Source organism: Crocodylus porosus, unplaced genomic scaffold, assembly GCF_001723895.1.
Source record: "Crocodylus porosus isolate Cpor-Errol unplaced genomic scaffold, CroPor_comp1, whole genome shotgun sequence".
NCBI lineage: Eukaryota > Metazoa > Chordata > Crocodylia > Crocodylidae > Crocodylus > Crocodylus porosus.
Window position 1 is genome coordinate 31,904,574 of NW_017728947.1, and position 25,194 is coordinate 31,929,767.

General features: G+C 37.2%; 1 protein-coding gene across 8 annotated transcripts in view; it reads left to right on the top strand.

The window, feature by feature from the left end:
* The window catches only part of PPFIA1 (PTPRF interacting protein alpha 1), a 91,058-nt gene that overhangs the window by 61,839 nt on the left and 4,025 nt on the right, over window positions 1–25,194 (top strand). For 3 of the 8 annotated variants that reach the window (XM_019551627.1, XM_019551630.1, XM_019551634.1), the window contains 12 exons: window positions 2,461–2,554; window positions 6,174–6,185; window positions 9,811–9,892; window positions 9,997–10,197; window positions 11,914–11,976; window positions 12,529–12,555; window positions 15,771–15,946; window positions 16,035–16,132; window positions 17,977–18,152; window positions 19,506–19,574; window positions 22,755–22,920; window positions 23,661–23,731. In XM_019551627.1, coding sequence (XP_019407172.1) covers window positions 2,461–2,554; window positions 6,174–6,185; window positions 9,811–9,892; window positions 9,997–10,197; window positions 11,914–11,976; window positions 12,529–12,555; window positions 15,771–15,946; window positions 16,035–16,132; window positions 17,977–18,152; window positions 19,506–19,574; window positions 22,755–22,920; window positions 23,661–23,719 — 1,223 coding nt within the window. In that variant the 3' untranslated portion in view covers window positions 23,720–23,731. The remainder of the gene's footprint in view (window positions 1–2,460; window positions 2,555–6,173; window positions 6,186–9,810; window positions 9,893–9,996; window positions 10,198–11,913; window positions 11,977–12,528; window positions 12,556–15,770; window positions 15,947–16,034; window positions 16,133–17,976; window positions 18,153–19,505; window positions 19,575–22,754; window positions 22,921–23,660; window positions 23,732–25,194) is intronic. The other 5 variants (XM_019551629.1, XM_019551628.1, XM_019551632.1 and 2 more) reach the window with 5 other exon arrangements.

Below are 25,194 nucleotides of genomic sequence, written 5' to 3' on the forward strand. Positions count from 1 at the left end.
AATAATGTAAAGGGAAGAACAAGATGAATTTTTGCAGTGTACATTTGAATGTGTTCCTTTAAGTAATGTTTGTGTGGCTTTTATGCACTTATTTTCTTCAAAGAGAGATCAGCATGGATCCAATTTTCCTCATGTGCAAAAACTCAAACACAATCTCTCTTTTTGAGAATAGCAGTGTCTCAGGACCAGTTGTGTATACATGTGAGGACATCAATAATAGAGTAGTTACTACCCTCCCTCTTCTTTCCAACAGCAGATAAAGAGAACCTGAATCATGTCACACTTATTGTTGGTTTTTGAGTTTCAAAGTGAATGTTTTTGTGAAGAACAAGCGGAAAAGAATTTGTTTGTTTCTTTTTCTTGGATGTTCCAAGAAAAACAGGATGGGGAGACCCTCCTATAACCCTTCTGTATTAGTCCTATAACCCTTCTGTATTAGAAATGCTTTATGCACCAGTCATCTGCGTGGCATACTTGAAGACCATAGGGGCTGATCTGTGTCTTAAACTGAACATAGCTCTGGTTTCATCAGGGAAAGGTATTAAGGGATGTCAGTTCTACTTGTGCTGACAAAGTTCCAACCAGTATCTGTGCTTGTTGTTTTGCTGAGTGCATCAGCACCAACTCAGGATGTTGAAGTTCAAAATCAATCTGTCCCCTTCAGGTGCTGAGTGGCGCACATATGCATACCCCAACTATGAATGTCTCACGAGTTGACTCAAGTATTTCTCCAAAGGCTATCCATGCAAACCCACCTTGATACTGAAGCAAGGGTGTAGCCACATTGAGGGTAAAGAGAATGCACATATTGGCACTAATGTTGATGCAAGGATCTGCCAGCCAACAGTGTACTTTTAGGTACTACGTTTGGCTTCTCATCATTGAACTGGCAGTGAATCTACATCCAGTAACACCAGTACAGTCAGATTCTGTTCCACTATTCCTCAATTTCAAGCACACACGTAAATGCCCCATAACACTGACAGTACTTGAGCCAACCACAGTGTGGCCTGTATTGGTTCAGTTTAACCACAGTGGACATACTGGCCCTATTGGGGTTGTCTTTTCAAAAGGTGCTGAAGTGTAGACCCACCACATGTTGAGAGAGAGGTTTAATATCAATAGCCAGGTCCTTGCACTAGGACCTGTTGGTGTTGAAACAGGAGTGGCTTTAGAACACATCTCAGTTGCCCTCCTTTTATATAAGAAATCTGGATTTATTTATTTTTTTCGTTTTGCCTCTGAGACCAGCTGTCAGTTTGGGCCTTGCAGGATTATTTTTAAGGTTAGCAGAAGCCTTGGACATCTAGACTATGATCCAAGAGAATGAGCATAAACCATTTAGCATCCTTGGTGCCAATGAATATTTCTTCTCCAAAATGGTCAAGACAAGGCACAGTTGAAGAACTTTTGTTCAAGAAACTCCTGTTGCTCTGAGTATCCATCTCTTGAGAAGCCTGGGAAAGATCAGCCTGCTGCTGCAGCAAGTTCTGAAAGGTTCACCTTAGCTTACTCCCTCTACCATGAATGGAAGTTTTGGTGGCTTTCAAGCCAACTGGATTATTCAGCAAAATAGTCTCTTATGCCTGCATGGAAGGTGCATTCTCTCAAAAGAAAAAGCTCACATTTATTAGGCTCTACCATAAATGATTGCCTAAGATGGTCTTAGATTTCACCTCTGTCAGTCTGTCCATATGATTCCCAGTTTTCTTACAGGACCTCTCTTCTCATGCGTTGGAATGAAGCCATATACACTCCAAATGGACAGAATAAAGGCATTTTTGGCAGTTTTCCAAGCTCGTGGCTTTTGCAGAGAGCATTTCCTCTGATTGATTGTATCTATATCCAGAGATTATCTAAATGGTTCTCAGACTGTATTAAGATGAGAGAGCAAATGAGTACACTCTAGGATATTGTCAAAGCATGTTCAGCCAGGGCTTGCACAGCATCTGCAGTTTCTCTTGCAGATGTTTCAGTCTTCAAAACTTTGTAGCACTGCTATCTGGAACTTCATCCAAAGCATTTATATTGCTTTAGAATATCCTGGAGAGTGTGAGGGGCACAGGCTGTTCAAAAAGAGCTTGATTTTCGTATGCTTAGGAGCGCACATCAGGAATCAAATCTGTGTGGATAGCTTTATCTCAGAGAACCAGAGTTCCTGTAGGCAAGTAACTTCTTTTTGACTGATTTGACTTTTAGGACCATGCAGGACAAGAAAAATATCTCTTTTTTTTTTTTTTTTTTTTTTCCAAAAAAAAGAAAAAAAGGGGGAAAATGGCTTTCTTTAGTATGCAGTCTTTAATGAAATCAGAGATGCTGCTAGAAACATAATTGGATGCCTATTGCTTACTAATTTTGCAAAGAATTAATTACTTTGTTTAATTTGATAATTCTGGTTTACAACTGCAAGCATAACAGCAATAGCAAAATCTGAAAAAAGTCTGTCTTTCTTTTTTGTAGTTGGCATGGCAGAAGCAGATAATTCATCTCAGGATGCCTTAGGACTCAACAAACTTGGGGGACAGGCAGAAAAAAACAGGAAACTACAGAAAAAGTAAGTTTAATCTTTTTCCCCTTTTGCTGCAGTGAAATCCCATGGCAATCCATGTAAAAGTGCCTTTTTAAATATTATGCCTCATCTTTTAAAGACCTTTTTTTTTTTTTTTTTTTTTTTTAAACCTGCATTGCCAATATAGGGTGTTTAAAAATGTTATGGTCTTGGCAAACTTGAAATGGGATCTTTCAGCTCTGAAAAGTGCTACTGTAAAAAAAATAAATAAATAAAATAAAAAGGGTGGGGGGCAAATTAATTTTGAAAGTAAAATTGGACTTTAAAAGCATCTATATACAGTGGTTTGTTAGCTTAGATTTATACTCCTGGGGTTCATCCCTATATCTGCAAGAATCTCTTTGGCTGCCCAGCTGAGAGCTGCAGAATGCAAATGCGCCCTTTTTGGGAACAAATAAATTCCTAGTATAGACAGAACATGAGATGATGCCTAGTCCATATAACACCTGATATCTTTCTAATAATTGACTGTGCAACAGTTAACTTTACTGTCATAACAGCTTCTTCATTTTGTCTACTCACTAACTTTTAAAATTCTGCTTGTGGCAGTTCTCGTATTTTTGTTTTTGCACTCTTTAATGGCTTGTATAAAAAGTGATTTTTTTTTTTTTAATTGGTGATATCATCTGCCCCTGAATTTCTTTATTTAATTTACAGAGCATTTCTGTCCTAATAGTCTCTCCTGGATTTTAAATTTTAAATGACATTTGTTTTTGCTAGTCATTGAAATCTTTCCAATATGTGCTGAACTGCAGAGACTTTCTTGAAGTTTACTTTCTGAAGATGCACTGCATCCATCTTTATCAAGTTAAGAACAGCAACAAAGCAAGCAAAGACTAAGAATACAGAGAGTAAATGAGAATTTTTAAATCGTATTCTTCTGTAAGATAACTGGTAGAATTAAAAGCTTCTAAACCCTTTTGAGCAGATTCCATAGATCCTTCCCAATTACCTAGTTAACAAGGTGTTAGTTGACTGTTGTATATTTTGCAATCAAGACCATGCACCGCTACATAAATTGTTACTGCTTTTAGTTGACCCAAAGACAGTAGCTTTCTCAGTCAACAACTAAGGCCCCCAACAGATGATTAAATAATCACACAAGTAGAATCTGAGAGATTTTATACCAAATCCCAAAAATCACATGACCTGCCATGCCAAATATTCATGGCAGGATGCATTATTTTTTAGGATCAAGCATAACATTCCTTAAATGACAATTGCATGACTGTCAGCTCTGGGGATACTCCCATTCAAATCCCTACGATCAGCTGATGTTGGAATGAGGCGTGGGGTAGCCTTCGAGTCTGAGAGCGCCATTCCATAGCTGTTCCCTGAGATCTGAACCAGGACACAGCTCTGCCTGACCCAGTGGAAGGATTTCCCTCTCTGCCCATGCCAACACAGTTCCTGCCTTCCGTCCCTGCATGTTAATCATGTACCTCAGTTGCACCAAAAATGTAAAGTCTGCTAAGGCTGTAACCTAATTGAAGATCAGGTGTAAATTTGAAAGTCTTCTCTATTTATCTTCAGAAATAATAGAAAAATCTAATGTGCTTCCTTTTATACATGTATTATTTTTAAATACAGTGGTTTTTCTAAGGCTGAAAACGTTCAAGTTCTTTAGCAAATGCAGAAAGCTTTATGCTTGCTTTGTCAAGACTGTTGGTAACATTTAAAAAACTTCTGTGCTAGGCATTTTTTGTTTGAGGTTAACAGCATGATACATTGCTCTTAAAACTGCCTTGATGCGAGGAAACCTTTTGTCTCCCACCCCTTCACCCTCTCCTTCCCTCATTATATATACTACTGCCATAGCTGTTCCTATTTGCTTTTGGGGGGGATTTGAGAAGTTTCCTTATTTTAGGGTTCCCTACCACTTAAAACACCCAGGAATAATAATGCAGGCAGCTGTTTATATCCAGAATGTATCATCAGCCATTTGTCATCCTGCTAGGTTTCAGTGGTATAGGCATCGTTTATCCTGTGTTAATTGTGCTGGCTATTTTGGGCAGGCTCATCAGTTTTACTGCTAATAACAGCTGTGTGCTTTTACCATCCGACTCCATAGTTGGACTGTAGTTTTCACTTTGAGTGAGGAATCGCACTTAGAACATGAACGTTTTTTTTTTTTTTTTTTTACGTTCATATTATTACTATTCTGCTTGACCTCTGGTTAAAAATAAACAAAAGCCACAGGAAAAAGATTTCCAGGAAAAATCTCAGAACTTTCTTTTGCAAATGACTGCGTCTTTTAGTGTTGTCATTGTTTAAAAACTATACCATCTGTTTTCAGATTATTGGCTATCAACCACTTATTGTGCTGAATAGCAATTACATGTGTAATAGAGAAATGGTGAAATTATTGTTGGAGGTTCGATGATTTGCCTAAGACCAAACTTCAAGACATCGTGATCTGTCTTGTACTAGAATTCTTCATTCTGAACATCCAGTGATGTTGAACAGTGTTATTTGCTTTACTGCTCCATCTGATGTGGGTTTTATAGTGATTTTTTCATATTAATAAGATTTATTCCTGCAAAGTTTTAGGCTATGATAGTAAGACTTTGTAGATGTAAAAAAAAACAAACAAAAAAATCCCCCAATCGTATAGTTTATTTTTAATTTTACTGCCTGCGAGGGGCAAAGTGTAGTACCCTTAGTCCTGTGTGTGTGTTAAGATCTAGTATTTTTATAGACCTAGCACAATAGTTTTTATTCTGTTACAAAATCCTGACAATATGCATTCACTGAATACAAGGAAGAAAAATATGTATGAAATATCAAAAGAATATCCTATGTTGGCTTTATGGAGATAGTCATGTCACAAAAAACAACAACCATAAACTAACCCTCCTTCCCCCAAACTACAGTGATTTGCAGTTTGCTCTGGCCATTTAAAAAAAAAAAAAAAAAATCTGAGCAAGTTCTCAAGGCTAACTGCTCAGTTTCAAAAACATAATGGTGAATAATATCAGACTGGGTCAACAACTTTTTCCACGTTGCATTTTAAAAATAATTCATAAACATAAGTAACACCTTTAGGCAGAAGGGTAGCCAGGCAGCTCTGTACCTTGGGCAGCTGCTCAACTACTGGAATAGCAGTGGCTTTTGCAGTGCTGATCACAGAGGCACAATTACCTGTTTCCATGGTCGCACCTGTTTTTGTAGCTGTCCTGTCCCACCCCCAAAAGGTGACATCTAGGGCTCCGGTATGGGTCTACTTCCTCTTTCTTCCCTCAGTTGCACTAGTGCCTTCAGAAAGGTAGCTTTTATTAAATGGAATAAGAATTGTTTATTTTCTATATCCTACAATAAACATCAAATATAGTACCAATTATTAAATAGCTATTTTATATGCATCTTTCCCCTGTATCATGTCATCTTCGTAATTTCTGCAGTCACACTCAAATATATGCAGGCTTTGTTACTGCTTTATTTGAAGTCATGCATACAATCTTCTTTTGTATTTAAAAATTCAGTTACAGTATTTAAATATGTTTATATTTTTGTCTGTATTTTGAGTTCAGTTTCATCTTAGTTTTATGTTTTTTCCTTTATTTTTTTTTTTTATTTTTCTTTTATTTACCATTTGATGTGGTAGTGCAAAATCAGGGTAAGTTTATTTTTATTTTATCAGGATTGTTGTGGGTGTATGAGAATTTTTTTGTTTGAAAATTCTAATTGGTGTATTAAGTGCTCTGTTTATTCAATACATTTATGTGCTTTTCATTTCCCCCACAAAAGGAGATGTTAGGCAGTAAACACTTTGCTAAAGTATTCATAGTGAAAGACCAATGATACTTAATCAAATGGCTTTATAATATTTCTGTCAATATCTTGTCTTGCACTGTGAAGTACTTGCTATTTAATTTAAATTATTATACAGCATTACTTAAAACTTGAACTTCAGTTGTATTTTAGAAAGCTATTTAATGGTATTAGATTTTTTTTCTTTTTTCAGTGTTATGGCTGTCTATTTGCAAATTAGGCTATTGTGCTTTATCGCATAAGACCTTCATACTCTTTCTGCTTAATCCACATTGTAATAAAAAAACATAATACCCATGTTACCCTCCATTCTGCAAGTAAGACTAATTTTAATTCCTTATTTACAATAATTTGACAGCTATATTCATGTATTTTTATTAAGTAGGCGTAACAGTGGCATAGGATTATTGGAAAGTTATTCAATAGGAAATGCACAGATTTTATAATCTCCTGGTGACTTTTTATTTTAACTTTTATGTCCTAGCTGGAAAATCCAGAAAGGCTGGGTTTTCATAAAGAAAGGTAAAGAAGGGAGAGCGATAGGTTTATGGGGCAATACGTAACTAATTAAACATGTATTTGGAAATTCATATGGTTTGGAATAGTAACTGCACTTGAGGCATAATGTGAGGCTTTACTCTTTGTTCTTAAAGTTGATTCTTTAAACTAATTAATTGCATACCAGTTACTGTACCCATTTGAGAACGAGGTCCTCCTGTGGAGCCTGTAGTCTGTAGGTGGAAAGACATGGGAGGAACTTAAAATGAGTGATGGCAGTGTCTGTTTTTCATCTGGGATAGTCTTTTTGTGTACTGGAATCCTAAGATGTTGATATGTGAAGCTTCTGTGTACCCTGAGCATAATTATGCTACTTTAAAATAATCTTATGAAAGGTAAAACTACAAGGGTCTATAAGTAAGCACTCTCAAAATCTGTCTTGTGTGGTAATCTTTTAAGACCTCTGATTTTCATAGTTCCTTAAGTGTGGACACTGCTGTTGACTTTAATAGTTAAAAATAGAAAGAGTCAAGAAGTACTGCATCTTGCTGTTGCAAACTTTTTATTTTCAATACTATATTAGAGACAGATAAATAACTAGTATAGTATGGTTCGGTCCTTGGACCTGTACTCTTCAATATCTTCATTGGTGACTTGGATGTGGCTGTGAAGTGTACTCTGTCCAAGTTTGCGGACAGTACTAAATTGTGGGGTGAAGTGCGCGCTCTGGAGCGTAGGGAATGATTGCAGGCAGACTGAACAGGTTGGAAAAGTGGGCAGAACACAGTAGGATGCAGTATAACAAGGACAAGTGCAGAGTGCTGCACCTAGGGTGCAAAAATATCTAGCACACCTACTGGCTGGGAAGTGACCCTCTCAGCAGCACAAGCTGAAAGGGATCTCGGGGTCATAGTGGATTCCAAGATGAACATGAGTTGTCAGTGTTACTAAATCATCAGCAAAGCTAACCGCACTTTATAATGAATCAGCAGATATGTGACAAATAGAACAAAGGAGGTGATATTTCCCCTCTATGTGGCATTGGTCAGACCACAGTTGGAGTACTCCATTCAGTTTTGGGTGTCGTACTTCAAGAAGAATGTTGATAGACTCAAGAGGGTCCAGAGAAGAGCCACTCATGTGGTTAGGGGCTTACAGAACAAGCCCTGTGAGGAGAGACTGAGGGACCTGGACACCTTCAGCCTCTGCAAGAGAAGGCTGAGAGGTGATCTTGTGGCCGCCTACAAATTCATTGGGGGGACGCAGCAAAGGATCGGAGATGCTCTCTTCAGCAGGGCACCTCTTGAGGTAACAAGGAACAATGGTCACAAACTGGCAAAGAGCAGATTTAGGCTAGATATCAGGAAAAACTTCTTCACAGTAAGGATACCAAAATTTGGAATGGGCTTCCAAGGGAGGTGGTGGTCTCCCCTACCTCGGGGGTCTTTAAGAGAAGGCTGGATAGGTACTCTCCTGCCGAGGCAGGGGGTCAGACTTGATCGGTTGAGGTCCCTTCTGACCCTAGCATCTATGAAACTAAAGAAATTTCTGGGTGAAATATTTATATTTTAAAAATAAATAAAATGCATAAATACACGAACAGGAGTTGCCTGACTTTTATAAGCTAGGATGACCAAGGAAGAGGGGAAAATAACTGAAGTGTTTTGGCACAAGTCGTCAAATAAGACCTAGCTCTAATTTTGAGAGGGAGAGGAAAAACTTACACCATCAACTCATAGAGTCATGCTGTCAGCCCAAATTTAAATTTTCATTAGATTTTTTTTTCCACTTCTACCTTTATGCAGGTACTTGGCAGTATTTACATGTAATCATTTTCACATAATGACAGTTGTCTTCCTGTCTGCCTGTGGTTTAGTCATGATAGAAGTTGATTGCCACCTTTTGCAACCCCTTCAGCTGTCCTTGTAGCTCATACAATGTTTTTATGCAAATAATTAAGATTATACTGTTCATTCTATGTTCATAGTTTCCCTGCAGAGGAGAAACCACTACTGTAGTCTTAACACTTTAAAACTGAATCTGTTTATATAAGGTGTTGCATACATTTTCCCAGGTAAAAAATATAACTGTAGTGAAATCATAGCCTGGAACTACTTCTTTGGATATTGTTTTCACAAATACTGGTTTACAGTTACTTTAGTATAGACATTAGAATCTCTGACTAGTCCACCTTATTCATTTTTTTTTTTTTTTTTTTTTACTCTTTTAAAATGGAGTATATTAGCATTTAAATGCTAAACAGATTTGTCCAAATTGTGCTTTCAGATGCATGAAAATTCTCCCCTGAAGAAATTTTTTGGCAGAAAAGGATGTTCATGTGTATCTGACATGTACAATTAATTATAAATGGGGAAAAAATTAAGAAGCACATCTGATTTTTTTTTTTCTTTTTCCCCCCCCCCCCAGAAAATCTGCCTAATATTTTTAAAAGTAAAGTATTTATTACTACGCCGCTATACTAAGAGCAATATGTTGTATTGGTGAATCAGAGTAATCTTTTACAAGGGAATAAAGCAGTTTTGCTGCACTAAGAGTATGTAATGTCTATTTTAAATGTCTGACCAATGTCTCACTAGAATGAATTAGTGGCTCTCAGCCTTGGATATCAGTAGTCCTTGTAATCTGCCTCACAATTAATTGAAACCCCCTCACTTAGAAATAGGGTAAGAGGATTGTGACCCTCTGTCAACATTGAGGATCTTCCAGTTCCAGAAAGTAGGGTGCAGTATTTCTGAAATTTCATCTCTGATAACGTTATAACACGATGCATGCAATTCAGCGTTTGTTATGACTGGCTCTTCCTGAGGTTATGTAAGTTACCTAAAAAGATTACTAAAAGAAGGAAAAAAGGTGGAGGAGGAAAATAATTACGTGAATCAGTGAAATTCATTTAAATTTACTATTCACCCTAATATATTCTGTTCCTTATAATAACTACTGCTATATTTTAGGCATGAATTGCTTGAAGAAGCTAGAAGGCAAGGTCTACCTTTTGCACAATGGGATGGACCTACTGTAGTTGTGTGGTTAGAGGTAAACAATCCCTTTTAATTGTAAACTATTCTGTGTAGTCTTGTAGCTTAAGATTTGGGGGAAAAATATAAAATTCCATTTGTATCCTGTTTTTTGTTTGCCAGTTATGGGTGGGAATGCCAGCGTGGTATGTGGCTGCTTGTCGAGCAAATGTGAAAAGTGGTGCTATCATGTCAGCCTTGTCTGATACAGAAATACAGCGTGAAATTGGAATCAGTAATCCTCTACACAGATTGAAACTGAGGCTTGCCATTCAAGAGATCATGTCCCTAACAAGTCCATCTGCCCCTCCTACATCACGAACGGTAAGAATCATTGGAAGTAACTTAATACATTGTAGGAGAAAAATCACTATTGAAACAGAAGAAAACATATTTTGCTTTAGTAAATGTTGAGGCTTCATAAATTAAATTGAGCAGCAGCACAAGTAGATAATTTTCTTTTTCATGTCAAATAACAGTTGTAAGATTTTATAATCCGTTCGTTGCTAAAACATTTAGTAATGTAAAGCAAATGCTATACAATACTGTAGATAAGTAAAGAAATGCATTGGATTTTTAGTAGGTGAGCTGGTTTTCAGCTCAGCACTTGTCAGTGTCAGCTGAAGTATTTAGAAAACGTGTAATTTGACAGATTTCTTTTGCAAGTATTGTTGGCCGAAATAAATTGTAAATCAAGGAGCAATTTTTAATTTACGATCTCAGAAAGATAGAGTGCTATCAAAGTGTATGTGGTTCAAAAAATAAACTACTAAGCGAATAAAAGGGCTGATACAGTTTTGAGGCGTGAAAGCATCTCAGTCCCAGGTTATTTTTGCTCTGATCCTACAAACTGTATCATGTAGATAAACCCTTGTTGACTGCAGTGTCCCGTATCTGTACATGGCTGCAATATCCTATAAGGAAATAAACAACTGCTGCAGAGAAATTTGTTCATGCAGCTGCTACCAACTCCTAACAAAAGTAGAACAGTTTATCAGAAGATGAGAGTTATTAAACACTGTGGTTTCCATAATGCCACAGTGTATCTGAAAATATAAACAGTTCTCTAATTTGAAGTGTAGATTCTTCATAGACGATTCCAATTAGATGGAAATTTGCTAATAGATTTATACAGATGTGGAAGAACTGCAGTAGTAATGGTATCTCGGCTTTTTGACCAAGATCAAGTTCTGTTGCTATATATGACTGCAGTAGATTCTCAAATGAGTGTAAGTGCAGTCTCATGCAGGGTCTCATCATGCATTCCTGATCTTCACCATACCGCACCTGATCTTCTGTTCACTGTAAAGGGGATTCGTATAGGTCCCAAGTTCAGAGGATTAATTTGACTTTATTGTATTGTTTTTTCTGTAAACCTTTGAATGGAGTTACCTATCTGTGTGGAAAGTCAAAATTGTTTGTTTATTGATAATTCTGCTAAAGCGCATGTGACACATCTAGTAGATCAAAATCTGTGTTTCCAGTGAAAAGATTGAATAAAAGAGAGCTTATGAATGTACAGACGTAGAAGAATCTGTTGCTTGAGTTTTGTTAGAATATTGGCCAGAGGCACACTGACAGAAATTGTATAGCCAAGAACAAATAGATGATAAAATGAGGGCAGGAATTATTTAGATACTTTTGAATTTTTTTGCATAACACTATATAGCTAACTATGCAGTGCTATCCAGAATATCATTTTGGGTTGTGCTGCTGTGAGCCAGCTAATTTAGAACAAGCTTAGGTCATTGTATATCTTAGATTACAGTAGTTGTCAGAATTTATGATTACATTGATAAAATCTACTTAATGCACTTCATGGTTTGTTAAATGATCTCTGAAGGGAGGTGTCCATGTCAGTGGGCTTTTATTCTTCATTATCATTTTAAATAAATGTTAAATGTAAAACTTTAGAAACCATTGCTTTTGCCCATGCCTGCTCCTTATATGTACCTATTGCTTATATATTCTGCAACCTTTCCTCTTCGTTACTGCTTTCCTTTCACTGGATGTGATTGATTCACTGTGGGGTCATATTAGACTACGGGAAATGTCTGGGTAACACATGAAGAAATGGAAAATCTTACAGCCACACCACAAACGGTTAGTTACAGCACTGCCACTTCTGTTCTTTAGAGTGCTTTTTCAACTTTTTCGAATGCTTGAATCGTGTCTCTCTTAATCTCTTAAAATAATAACAGTTTTAAAGCAAGTTAAATTCTTTAGGATTATAACTTTCTTTAGTTACTAACTTTTTGTGAAATTATAAATTGCATCGTGTTATGCTTTTTCAGTAGGGGGAAAAGAAATCTCGATTCTTAATATAGGCAAAATGTTTGGAGAACTCTTTTCTAGATTTCATAAGTGGGGATTACCAAATTCTTTACTTATTGTGCTGTGGAGGCCAGTTCAGTGGTTTGTAAACATTTTTTTTCCCCTTTACAGAAAATCTAATCAGTACAAGGGTTTTCCTATTTCCATGAAAACTGATTTTGGGGTTTTTCTTTGTTTTTAATGCATGGTACTTGCATTCTTTAGCTCTTTTTAGTGCGTCATAGTTGATTCAATTCTTCTATACCTTCGAAATAGTTTTGTTACTAAATTTAAATACTAACATTTGTGTGTTCTTTTGCTTTTCTAACCACATAACATCAGGAAGATGAGGAGGGAAGCTGGGCTCAGGTTGGAAATTTTACGCAATATATTATACTATATAAGTAAACCATATGCAATTAGAGCACGAAAAATCTTTTTTTTGGTGTGTATTTTTATAATATAGTTTTTATCGATAGTAAAAAGCTTTTAAACCATCAATGCATATGTGAAAAAGTCTACTAGTGAACCATCAAGGTATGTTATAGTTCTTTAAGACCTGCCGACACATCATGCTCAAATTTGAAAAACTGGGGGCAGGAGTTAATTGCCATGCAGCGGGCACCACAGAGACTATAAATAAAAAAATATTATTGTGTTTTCTCTTATTACTAAAACTACTGAATAAAACATTAAACATACTGCTATTGTTAGAATGTTTGTTTATCTTTATTGGACCAGTCTATAACTGGGATAGCTCTTGGGCAGGTTCTTAGGCATCAAGTACCCTTACTCAGGAAGTGCAAACCAAGGAAGGGCATTTAATACCTAAAATATTGTCCAACAGTTCTCCCAGCTAAGTAGTTGGTCCAGGAAAATATGCCACACACATCTGTGCCTCAGATGCTTCCTGGCCTATTATGGCCAGTGTTATGGTTAGTCATCTGATGTACTTGTTCTCTAGTTTGCAATATCACAAAAAATAGGAAAACTATTACTTAACTGATGTCTGTGACATTGGATTTGTTTTTTTGTTCAAACTACAATGTCAGAAAACCATTTTTAAAACAAAATAACTTCGGTCTCTAAAGCCTGAAGGCTTGTGGCATGTTAATGGTTCAAGAAAAATACCTGCCTGCTATAGGAACCTTATTCAGCCTCATCACTAGCATAATCACTATCCTTCAGGGATGCTCAGCAGTCCAAGCCCAGCATATTTTTGTGTTACCTGTGTAGTCCATGTTGGACAACTGCTTTGCCTCAAAGCTCTGATACATCCTCTTTGTACCTTTTAAAGTAAGGATGGATAAGTGTCCAGAAGTATAGTCAATCCTCCTTTATGTATAAGAAATGGTAAATTTTGTAACTGACAAAGGCTGCTGTCTGACCCATATATTTGAATTGTACTGCATCTCATTTCTTGGCTAGACTAGCACAGAGTTCTTATGGAAATGATAATACTGTATTTATTGAATACGAGATGAGCCCTCCCCCCACCCAGGGCTTTTTCGTCCTCAAGGGAAAAAGCCCATTTGCTTATAGCTACGTGCAAAGAAACCTCATTATACACTTTGCCTATCATTAAACTACTGCCAAAAGCAGCATTTGCTTAATAATGGAAACTAACCATAAAGTTGATTGAATGCAGTCCACACTGTCCATGCCTGTAAAACACATGGCCATGTTCCACATTGGCGGGAGTTCAGTCCACAGGGAACTAGCACCAGGCCTGGAGGTCCTACAATACCAGGCCAGCACCAGAAGGACCAGAGGAAGCCTCCCTTTGGTGCAAAAAGCTACATTTAATCTTGGCTGATGGGTCCAGATGCCAGTGATAAGGTATCAGGATAAATTAGTGCGTCCCATCTGAATAAGATAAATGGCAGTTGCCATTGAGCATACTCCCGTTCACCACTGACTTTTCCAAGTCATGGTGAGCAACTACCTTAAATAACTTTTGCCTTCCTCTTCACAGTTTTTTCAAAGTCTGACAAACATCATTGAATGGGGTCCCAAACAGTTCACCCAAATCCCTCTGTCACTTCCTCAGCCTATCACATTTGGTTAGTGTGGCCCTGTCCTCCATAAGGTAGAGCTGGACCAGGTCGCCCTCCGCTACAACTGCATACACATTTTTGGAGGCTCTTAGGACTCATGATGAGAACATCTGGTTCCAGTCATGATGGGGGTGGGGCTAATTGGCAGATGGCTCTTTTGTGGGGGTTATCTGGAAAACGCACATACTGAGCAGTGCTGAGCTGTGGGGTCACCATGGCTTAAAATGCTGTTGACTCTGTTGGGGCCCAGCCCAGTGAACTGTATGGTAAATCATGAGCCTTCTGGCTTTGGACTAATGTCAGGCATCGTTTGCACTATATATAAGTAGGTGCCAAAGTGTTACTTAAAACTGCTTCAAGTTTTAGTACAGGTATGCTTCAGGCAGTTTCAAAAAGATAAAATGTATCAATTCTGGAGGAACTAAGTCTGTGGGTACTATATGAAAAATACTAGAAGCATATTTATTTCAAGGCCAGTGTTTTTCAAATTTGCCCCTCACTTCTGTGTACTTGTGGAGAGCAGGATCTGATGGTACAGGGGGAAAGGGACTGCAGGGAGAAGTTGGGTGGGAAAAGGTAAATCTGACCTTCCAGATTTGTCCCTCTCCCGCTGCTATGACAGGGAAGACAAATTCATGGCCAACCTCCAATAATTAGATTCTGCATCTGGAAATTTATAACCAGTGTGTATACATTTTGCATTTGTAGAATCCTAATTAGGGTTCATCTTGTATTCAAGTAAATAAGGTAGTTGTTATTTTTCCCCTTTCATGAAAGTACATGCTGGGGAGTTAGGGGGTAGACTTTTCAAAGGTAGAAGAACATGATTAGTTGTATAATTCCCAGTTGCCTCTTGGACAAATCTGGAAAACCTTGCAGTAGAACTGTTTAAGACTGTTCCATGCCTTGTAGAATAAGGAGTAGCAGTTAAAGCTGTGAGTCCATAGCATGGTATATCATATGGGGGGGTTATTTATTTATTTACTTATTTATTTTTAACTAGCATAAATTCCACAAAACTCCTAATGTGTTCATATTCCACAGTGTGGTGTTTTTTAACTTTGTGATTTGTCATAAGAAATATAAAACTATACTATACCACTTTTATAGGGTTTTTTTCATTTTTTTTTCATGAGACATGGTATATTCATCTCTTGTGAAAATAAAGCTCTAAGTTATATTGTCATGATACCAAGGCTCATGAAGGATCTGAATTTGAGGAATGTGCAACAAATTAATCAAAAAGTGACCAGAAGTCAATGGAAAGTTTACTTACTGATTCTGAATATCAATACTCCTTTTTTTTCCTAAGGATTCTTTAATTTAAAAAAAAAAAAAAAAAAAAAAGTAAAGTGACATATTTCAACTCAACCCTTTCAAAGCTTCTTTTTTTACAAAACTAATAAGTTAGTTATAAGTTTTGCCTTTCCTTTAATTCTGAATTATCAAAGGACAGCTTATAGTTAGGATCTTTTTGCCTTTTGAATTGAGTAAATTTACTTTTAAATCTTACCTTTTCAAAAACAGACTTTAGCATATGGTGATATGAACCACGAGTGGATTGGTAATGAATGGCTCCCTAGTTTGGGGCTCCCTCAGTATCGCAGCTACTTCATGGAATGTCTCGTTGATGCTAGAATGCTGGATCACTTGACTAAGAAAGATCTCCGTGGGCAGCTTAAAATGGTTGACAGTTTTCACAGGTAAAGAGAAAATAAATATTCATGAGATCACACTCCTCAGTGTATATACTTCAGCTGTTATCTGACATCTGTTTTCTTTTCTAAATAGGAATAGTTTCCAGTGTGGTATTATGTGTCTGCGAAGACTAAATTATGACCGAAAAGAACTTGAAAGAAAAAGAGAAGAAAGCCAGAATGAAATAAAAGGTTAATCTCATTATAAGATGACTCAATTTTTATTATTTAAATAAACACAATTACTTTAATTTGGAAGGCGTCTCTTTCTCAGGGTCATAGAAGTTTCAGGTGCAAGATGTTTGACAGTAGGGTCTTGTCATCAACAGTTCATTGACTATGGAATCACCCATGTGCACACAGCTGTTAAAACCTGAGCTTTTACTTATTTTTAAAAAATCACCCCTTATTGTTCTGAAGGTAATCTGGGATATGTGAACCAAAGAAACTTATAACATTTTATTTTAAAAGACAACACCTAAACTGACAGTTGTGGCCATTTTTCTGTATTATGTTTTTCTGTGTTGTTTTGAAATTAACTCTGGATTCTAATGGCTGTGTTACTGTTCATGAATAAGTAACTAGTGCATTACTGATCTTAATGACAAGCATCTCTCTGACATTTTTCTATTTGTTGGATTCACTCATGAACATAAAACAGAGGATAGAAACAGAAGTAGAAAAATGGGGCAATGGCTTAAACACTCTCATAGAAGAAAATAAACCTCTATTTGGGAAGAGGAGAGAGAGTTTTATCTTTTTTCCCCATGCGAAAAGCCTTAACCGCCATCTTGGGCATCAGCTATCCAGATTTTCATAATTTTTTGTACCTCCCCTATTGTCAAAAGCCTCAGTTACTACTCTCCAACTCTTCAGATACTTTCTTTTCCTTCCCCTCTTGACATTCAGAATGACTATGCATATGCCAATTATAAGAATGTGTTTTTTTCCCCCCTCCCTTTCTCTTTTAAATGTTTTTTTTTAAATTGGGTATATATTAATAGCAGAATCTTTACAGTAGTTTTATTATGAAAGTCCTCCCCAAACTTGAAACATTTTAGGTCATTTTCTTCAGTTTACTATGTGTGATTTAAGTTTTCCTCTCCGCACTAACTCAATTACATAAAGTAGAAGTAGCAGAAAGCCACAGATCATGTTTATAGAAAGAACGAAGCATCAGAGTTCAGGAAGCGGATGCACAAGAGCTCAGATATATTTAAACAAGTTGTTTCAAATATGCCATGGCATTTATATTTATTTAAAAAAAAACAAACCCCAAACTTCCAAGTGTGAACTAAAGAAACTAATGGTGTGTTCATTGTCCTAATTTTGCTGTTATATTATCTCTGGAGTTTAATGGTTATACTGCTGTCACAAATCTTTCTTTCTCTTTAAAAAAAACAAACAATAGGTATATTGGGAGGGAGTGGGAGAGGTGGCTGAGCTATTTCCCACCACTACCCAATGTCCTACCTTAAAGCACAACATTCAGTAAGCTACAATATGTAAAGGGTGCGACAGAAAAGTTTCCTCCCTTGTTTTAGAGAGGAATCTTGTGTTACTGTATTTACTCAAATATAAAACACAGTTTCTTTCTCCTCCCCTTTATCTCCCCCTTCAGCTGGGGTTGGGGGGGTGAGGGGGGGTGAGTTCTTTGTCTTGGATTTGAGTACAGGAGTCGGGGGGGAGGGGGCTGCAAGTAGCTGCTGCAACTCTTATTCCAGCCGTGACCTGATTTTGTTCTCAGAGCTACAGCTGCTGCCTTCATCCCACCCCCTGCACCTGCCCTTTGCTGCTTCTGTTCCCCTGCTGTTACCTACCCTCTGTTTTGGCTCTGGTACTTTTTTTTTTGTGACCATTTTAACTGTAGCATAAAATGAACTAACTGTCAAATTTAAATAAGTTACCATATAAGGGTATAGTTGGGGCTTTACTGTTGACTGCCTGAGTGACGGACTGACCCTCTACCAGTAAATTGTAGATGAAATGAGACTAGTGACTGTATGTTTATATATGGGTTTGTTTTTGTCTTATAGATGTACTTGTCTGGAGCAATGACAGAATGATCCACTGGGTACTGTCAATTGGTCTTAAAGAATATGCAAATAACCTTATAGAAAGTGGAGTTCATGGTGCACTTGTGGCCTTAGATGAAACTTTTGATTATAATGCATTAGCTCTATTGTTACAAATACCCACTCAGAACACGCAGGTAATGCTTATGGTTACTTCATGACTTTCTACACGTGTTAATAAAACATGCTATCCTGTCTAGTTGTTTTTATGAAAACAAATACAGAAATTTAAATATTTGAAACTTGTTTTTAGTCTCTTCTACCAGATACCGTCAGGCATACCAGCGTTGTTTTTTTTTAATTCTTATATTTTTTATTATTTATGCTGTACGTTCTAATTAACTTATATTTCAACATGAGAGATTTTAGGATTCTGATAGAGGGGGTGTGGCACACCACCTTTCAGACCATAGGGGTGAGATGTGGCTGGCACCCTGAGGCTGGCTTGAGGACATTGGGGATCTTGGCAAGGAGCAGGCTCTGTAAAAGGGGACATGCCTGCTGCCACTGCTCTTGGCCAGGTCTGGTACCCTGCACAGCTGGTCTCTGTAATCTTGTGGTGGAGTGAGGCAGGAGTGGCTCTGTGGTTCCCCCTGTGCCTGCAGAAGTGGAGGAGATAGGGGAGGGAAGGAAGGGGTTCTTCCTTCCAGTGCCTGCTGCCATCTGTTGGGGGGTGGGGAACAGGGGGCAGGCAGAGAAAGAAGAACACCCCTGCTGCCAGTGTCCCCTTCTGAACCCAGCATGCTGCCCAGCTGCAGCTCAGCCAAAAGAAGGCAGGAGTGGTTCTGGGGCTCCCCCTGTGTCTGGATCAGCTGTGGAAATTGGCAGTAGTGGTGGAGGAAGGGAGATGTGATGACACCTTTGCAGCCTCCCTAGATTCACCCTTGTATTTCAAACGAGTTGGTTTTCTTTTGGTTTATCTTCTCTAAATTGACGTATCCTTTATTTATCAGTTGTTTATTTTTCATTGCACCTGTGACATGTTTTTTTGCTTTACAAATACAAAGAAAAACTTTCTTTGCCAGAAGTTTCATTGTCACTTTCATTTTCAGTTTGATAATGTGAGTTTGTCCATTACAGATACAGTAGCTGATGACAGACCAGATTCTTTGGATAAATCTTGACAGACAAGATTCTTTGGATAAATCTTAGTCTAATATTTTATTAGACTAAATAGTTGGAAAAATTGTTCTTTGTAAGCTTTCAGGCATAAATGCCTTTTTTCAGGTGTAGGGAGAGTCTAGCTTATGATGATTATAAGGAAAGTCTAGCTGATGACTACATTTCAGGATTTAATTCTGTTTAAATTCTTTAGAAAGTAAGTTGCTGTAACTTGGCAAAGACTAAATTAATGCTGTACTAAAGCAATAATAGTGTTAACAAATTCATTTTAAAATGTGTAGATGGTAGCAATTTTAAAGTGATAACATGATTTTGTATTACTGGCTTTCAAGACTAATGTCATTGTGTTTTGTTTTTTTTAAATTTAGGCTCGTGCTGTTTTGGAGAAAGAATTCAATAACCTTCTTGTTATGGGCACTGACAGAAGACTTGATGAAGTAAGTCTAAGCTATTGGTCTGTTCTACTTTGCATTGTGGAGAAGTGTGAATTCTAATCTCTTTCTTCTATTGCAGTGAAGAAATTTGGCTTCTGCAAAAGTAGCCTCTTAATAATTAAGCTATTAATACACCAGAATATATTGTTATATACTATTAGTAGAGTATAAATTGATATTGCTAAGTAAGCTTCTCCCAGATAGCTCTTCCCAAGTACCTCATTTGTAACCTGTGAATTTTTTTTTCTCTGGTAGGCCTTTTTGTAATTACAAAGCATAAATATAGGTAAGATTGTTAAACTTGCATAATTTTTGTAACTAATTATTTTATGCAGTAAATGTACTGTAAAAGGGCCCATAATGCAAGATAAGGTATTTTAAAGCAATGTAGGTGGAATTGACATGACTCAGTTTTGCTCTAAAATTGAGAGTTTAATAAAGCTTATTGTACAATCACATTTTGGTTGCTTGCATAGAAAAGTCACTTGCAGCAATAAAAATATTTAATAACCTTATAAAACATGGTCAACGTGTAGAGGATCAGAATGGTTAAATGAAAAGATAGAAGTGAGATGATCAAATTTGGAAAACAGAGCAAGAATGAAACCTACTGAGGATGGGATTATACATATGTTCAGGTCAAAGCACATCCTAAGCGAACAGTCTGATTGAGGGTTCGTTCATCTTCTCAGATGAACAAAGTAGTAGTATATTTTATTAAGAAATGACTGTTCTGTGTTTGAACCTGTGGAGGGATTTTAGGACCATTTAAAACAGTGGGAGCCAAACTTTTTTGAAAACCATGCCACAGAATAGCCGTGCACATTCCCCGAGTGCCATTCCAATCCCTTTCCTCTATCCAATCCGTTGCTCTGCTTTCTGCTTCATGCTGCTTTTGCCACCATGTTGCAGCAGAACTGGGAGGGGACAAGCATGCTATGTAGAGGCTGCCTGTGCCACCCCTGACTTAAAGCATCTCAGAGGAAGTGGATTTTCCCAATACGTTCTGTAGCGAGAATGTTTACTGAGCACTTGTATCCAGCAAAATAAGATGTTATCTAATATTAGAGTATTCTAAAGACTCAGAGTACAGAGATGTATGAAAAGCATTGAAATGCTCTTCTGAGGCCGTGTAATATCTAGGAAGATAGGAATGAGTCAGGCCTTTTTTTTTTTTTTCTAGTTTTGAATATTAGCATTGTTTTTAGAGCCCTGCTTTCAGCAATTTAGGTTGTGTGCAGGTGTTATGTTTGTAGTGCTACAAAGTTTGCAGCAAAGTCTGCACAGACCCACCCCACCCCCAGTGAGCCCATGCTGCCACTTACAGGGAGCCCCCTCTACCTTGCTGCTCAACTGCTTCTGTTCGATTAATAATCCCATAGTGCTTGCAACTACAGAGCCAGGCGTGCTCGTCAGTGGTGTGCCTGGCTTCCAGACTGCAGGTGCTCTGGGATCTTTACAGGGTGAGCAAGTCGCTGAAGAGAGCAGAGAGCAACTGTCTCTCCACCTGGGCAGACACTGACAGTGGCAGCTGTGGCCCAGTTGCCACCAGGCAGCAATATGAGCAGGGCAGCCTGCAAGCCTCCCTGACAGCTTACCCATGGATGGACTGACAGGGAGGCAGATGCTTGCCCTCCCTCCCTTTCCCTTGGAGGGTGGGAAGGAGAGCAGAACTATATAGGATTGTCTGAAGTAAAACTGAAAGAAAACTCCTGACTTCTTAGTACAGTAGTTGTAACCAGTAGCAAGTAATGTAACAAGTAGAATATACCCTGATTGCTAGGGACTCTAGATGAGAAGTGTCTCTTTTTCAGAGAAGATACAAAACCCACAGGCTTGCCAAAAATAGCTTTAGTAACCACAGATGGTACTTTTTGTAAGTACTGACACTAGCTTTCAGGCAGAACTCCAGCTTGGATAATTGCATATTGTGTAGAAGTGGAGCATAATAGCTACAAGAGATGGTTGCACCTCGCTAGTAAACTAATTATTCTTTTTTAAATCTTTTAGGTAGGCTGGAATCATTCAGAAAGAAAGGTGTTACGTAACTGCTTCATTTATCTCCTCCTCTTCCAACTTAGAAAACATTTTAATACAAATTCTAAACAATTATCTATTGAGACAGAATGAGATTCCATGGTATACCTCAGAAGCACCACAGGGAACATGCAATCCCAGCAGAGGGAATTACTATAGTTGCTTCAAGCTACCTTTGACTTCTCCAAGTCCTTGGTGTTAACTTAGATGAATCTGGTAATGAACACTGAGATACCACAGGATTCTACTTAGTGAGGATTAAAAACCATTCATTAATACATACAAACTGTGATATGCATCTTTTTCTTACCAGATATTATTTCATAGGTGTGACAAAAAGTCATATTTACTGGGTGCAGTGTCACACACAATTCAAATATAGTTTAAGATGTGAATATGCTGCCAGGGAGAAACTGTTTAAATAGGGGGTGCATTCTGTTCCAAGTAGTTGAAAAAAATCTATTCACTTTCAATGAAACAGTATATAGGTGAGGATATACAGAGAACTTCTGCACTTCAGGTTTTGTATTGTTTTCTTTTAGAAGTCAGTCCATTTTCTGTGATCTTTGTATCCTTATGCTATATGTCAATATAGGTACTCCAGCAAATGTGGAATTTGAGACCAAAATAGGTGTAACTATTTATTAGAAACCAAAAAAACCTGCACAAATGGCTGTTAAAGTCACCTAAAACATTTTATTATCTGTCCCTCTTACAACATTTTCATTTACTTTTTGCTGCAAGATTATAAAACATTTTAACATCATAAATTCTTAAGCGTAAATAAACATTAATGCACAGTGAAAATAGTGAGTGCCATTTCCAAGAGATGCTAAGCATACTGGTTTCCACAGATCTTTTTGGAATTGAAGGGCCTCCATTCTGGAAAATTGGTATGCATAACAAGTTTTTTTTTAAAAAAAAGAAGTTTTCTTTCCATTTAGGTACCTAAAAATTTAAATGATCAGATTTGTGGAAGCTGTTTAATTTTGATTTATTCACAAACTCTGGTCTAAATTCTAGGGCTCAAGCCCTGAAAATTTGGACCATGATGCCTATTATTCCATTACTGACATTGCCTGAACTTCAGCTTGTGACACAATTGCCAGCTTTAAAAATTACTGATGATACTTCTCAATCTGACAGGATGATGATAAAAGCTTTAGACGAGCACCTTCATGGAGAAAGAAGTTTAGACCAAAGGACATAAGAGGTTTAGCTGCTGGATCAGCAGAGACTCTCCCTGCAAATTTCAGAGTTACCACCTCAATGTCTTCACCCTCTATGCAGCCAAAGAAGATGCAAATTGATGGTACATAAACAGCTTTTTTGTTATGTTGAGCATGTTGGAATTTGTTTGTAGTGATTTCCATATCCAGAATATTTCTGCCTTACGCATGCTTGTATGTATAAAGCTTTTCATTTTAATTATATATTTGTAATCACTTGCGAATGTTCTACAAGTCGCACAGTTCCTTTTCACTTTGTTTGTTAAGTAAAATTGTAAAAAAGCTTCTTACTTAGGAATACTTAGTTTCCATATATCTGACTGGAAGCAAGGTGACATGCTTGTTTGTTTGTTTTTCATACATTTTGTACCTTCTTAAAGGTATGGACACTGGCTGTAAATTTTCTAATCTGTATGAATAAAAATACAGTCAAGCCAGTTTCTTAATTCATTAAAATAATAATTCGTTATTGGAAAAGAAAGAAAATAGTTACTATGTACATATTTGATGTTATCTTTATAAATTCTAGTACTAGTGTGTATATAAATACATACCAGTAAAAGGCATGGCTTTTTTGTGAGCCACTTCAATTGAAATAAAAGTTTTCAGAAATTATGTTAATAATATAATTCAGCCCACTGATGAAGGGCCTCATTAAGAGTAGATATAACCCAGGGTTGTTTTGAGTTTTGCTTTTCTAACTTATACCCTTTTAGAGTGAATTTATATGGTAGCTGCAATCATGCTGCTGTGTGGATTGGTTTTTAAGACTAACATGCATGCTGTGTTCTGCATGTCTTCCTCCTGTGATTGTTGAAACCAGGCAATGTATCAGGAACACAAAGATTGGATTCTGCCACAGTAAGGACTTATTCCTGTTAAAGCCTTCTGTTGGTAAGTAAAATTGACTGGTACAGAGTAAAGCCAATAACTTTTTAACTTAAAATTAAATTAGTCTTTTCCAAAAATTATTAATAGCTAAATACAAAATACTTTTCTGTTTACAATATAAAATAATACATTGAGATTTCTGAGCCTGTTCCCTGTAAGTGTAGATAAGGCTGTCATTTATGCAATATTTTAAAAGTTAATTTGCAGAGCAAATGTTATGGCATGTTCCTTTAAAATACTGCAGGTGGTTCTTTGCAAAAAAAAAAAAAAGAATAAAATGGAGATTATTTGGTTCATTCTTTATATTATGAAATGCATTTTTTCCACTGAAAGACTCCATAGTGCCATCTGGTCCATTTAGAATAATTATGACTTCATAAATAATGAAAAAATGAACTTTAGTTTGACAGGAGATATGATTTTTTTTGAAGTATTATAGGGCGGAATAATATTGCTTTCATCTATGGCTGGTAGATAGAGGATAGCCATATTAGAGGAGTAAGGAAAAATGGAGAGGGAGAGTTGTTACTGTAAAGGTAAATATAAGGGATAGTCTGCTAGAAAAAAGAGAAGCTTTCTAGTATAGAGCGTCATGGGTGGGGTACCTGTATTTCTAACCTTGCCTTGATTTTCTGAGTGCATTTTACCGGCTATGAATGAGGGTTTCTGCCACCGTTTTAAGATTGAAGCCCATGATTCTCTTACTTATAGTTGTGTACCAGCTATGATTCCTTAGCAGGTCTGCCTTGGTTAGTCGGTTTGGAATTTGGTTAGTCGGTTCTTTTGAGACCTGACTTGTTCAACAGTAGAAGCTTGCTATACCAAGGGAAAAGCATTTTCAGTGGAATTTGTCTACACATGTATTTTCCTTAAAGGCTTAGATAGGCCTATCTTATTCTGGAGGCCCTGAACACTAGGGACTGGGGTTCAGTCTGAATCCTAGTAGTCCTTTTCTTTCTTTGCTTGTATTCTTTAGGGATCATCTCTTCAAAGCGCTGCTTTTCTACCTTATATCAGTTTTGTGGTTACATACATGAACTGTTCCCTATGCCAACTTTTTAACCCATTATCCTCGGATGTACTTGTTCTAAGCCAATGACCTCTTTACAGGGCTATCTGAAAATGCCTTCTTCCCTACATATTTGCAAGTAACCCTTTGCAGCCCTAATGGACTACAAAGCAAACAAATAGGATACACAGTATATGCATTTACATTTTCAGGCAGCTTCCATGACTTCAAATTTCCTTAAATCATATGAAGAGGGGATGGATAACAGGAACCATAGGTCAGGTTCTATGACATTGTGGTAGTGCCCTGAAAAGCTTGGTGAAGCTTTTAAGTAAGTTAGGTTAGGGTATGGGAAAGTGTGGAAAGAAAGAATGAACAGAATTGAATAGAGAGGGAAAAAGAGAAATTACTGAAAATGTTGATTCCTATTAATACATAGGTGCACAAAACATTTTCT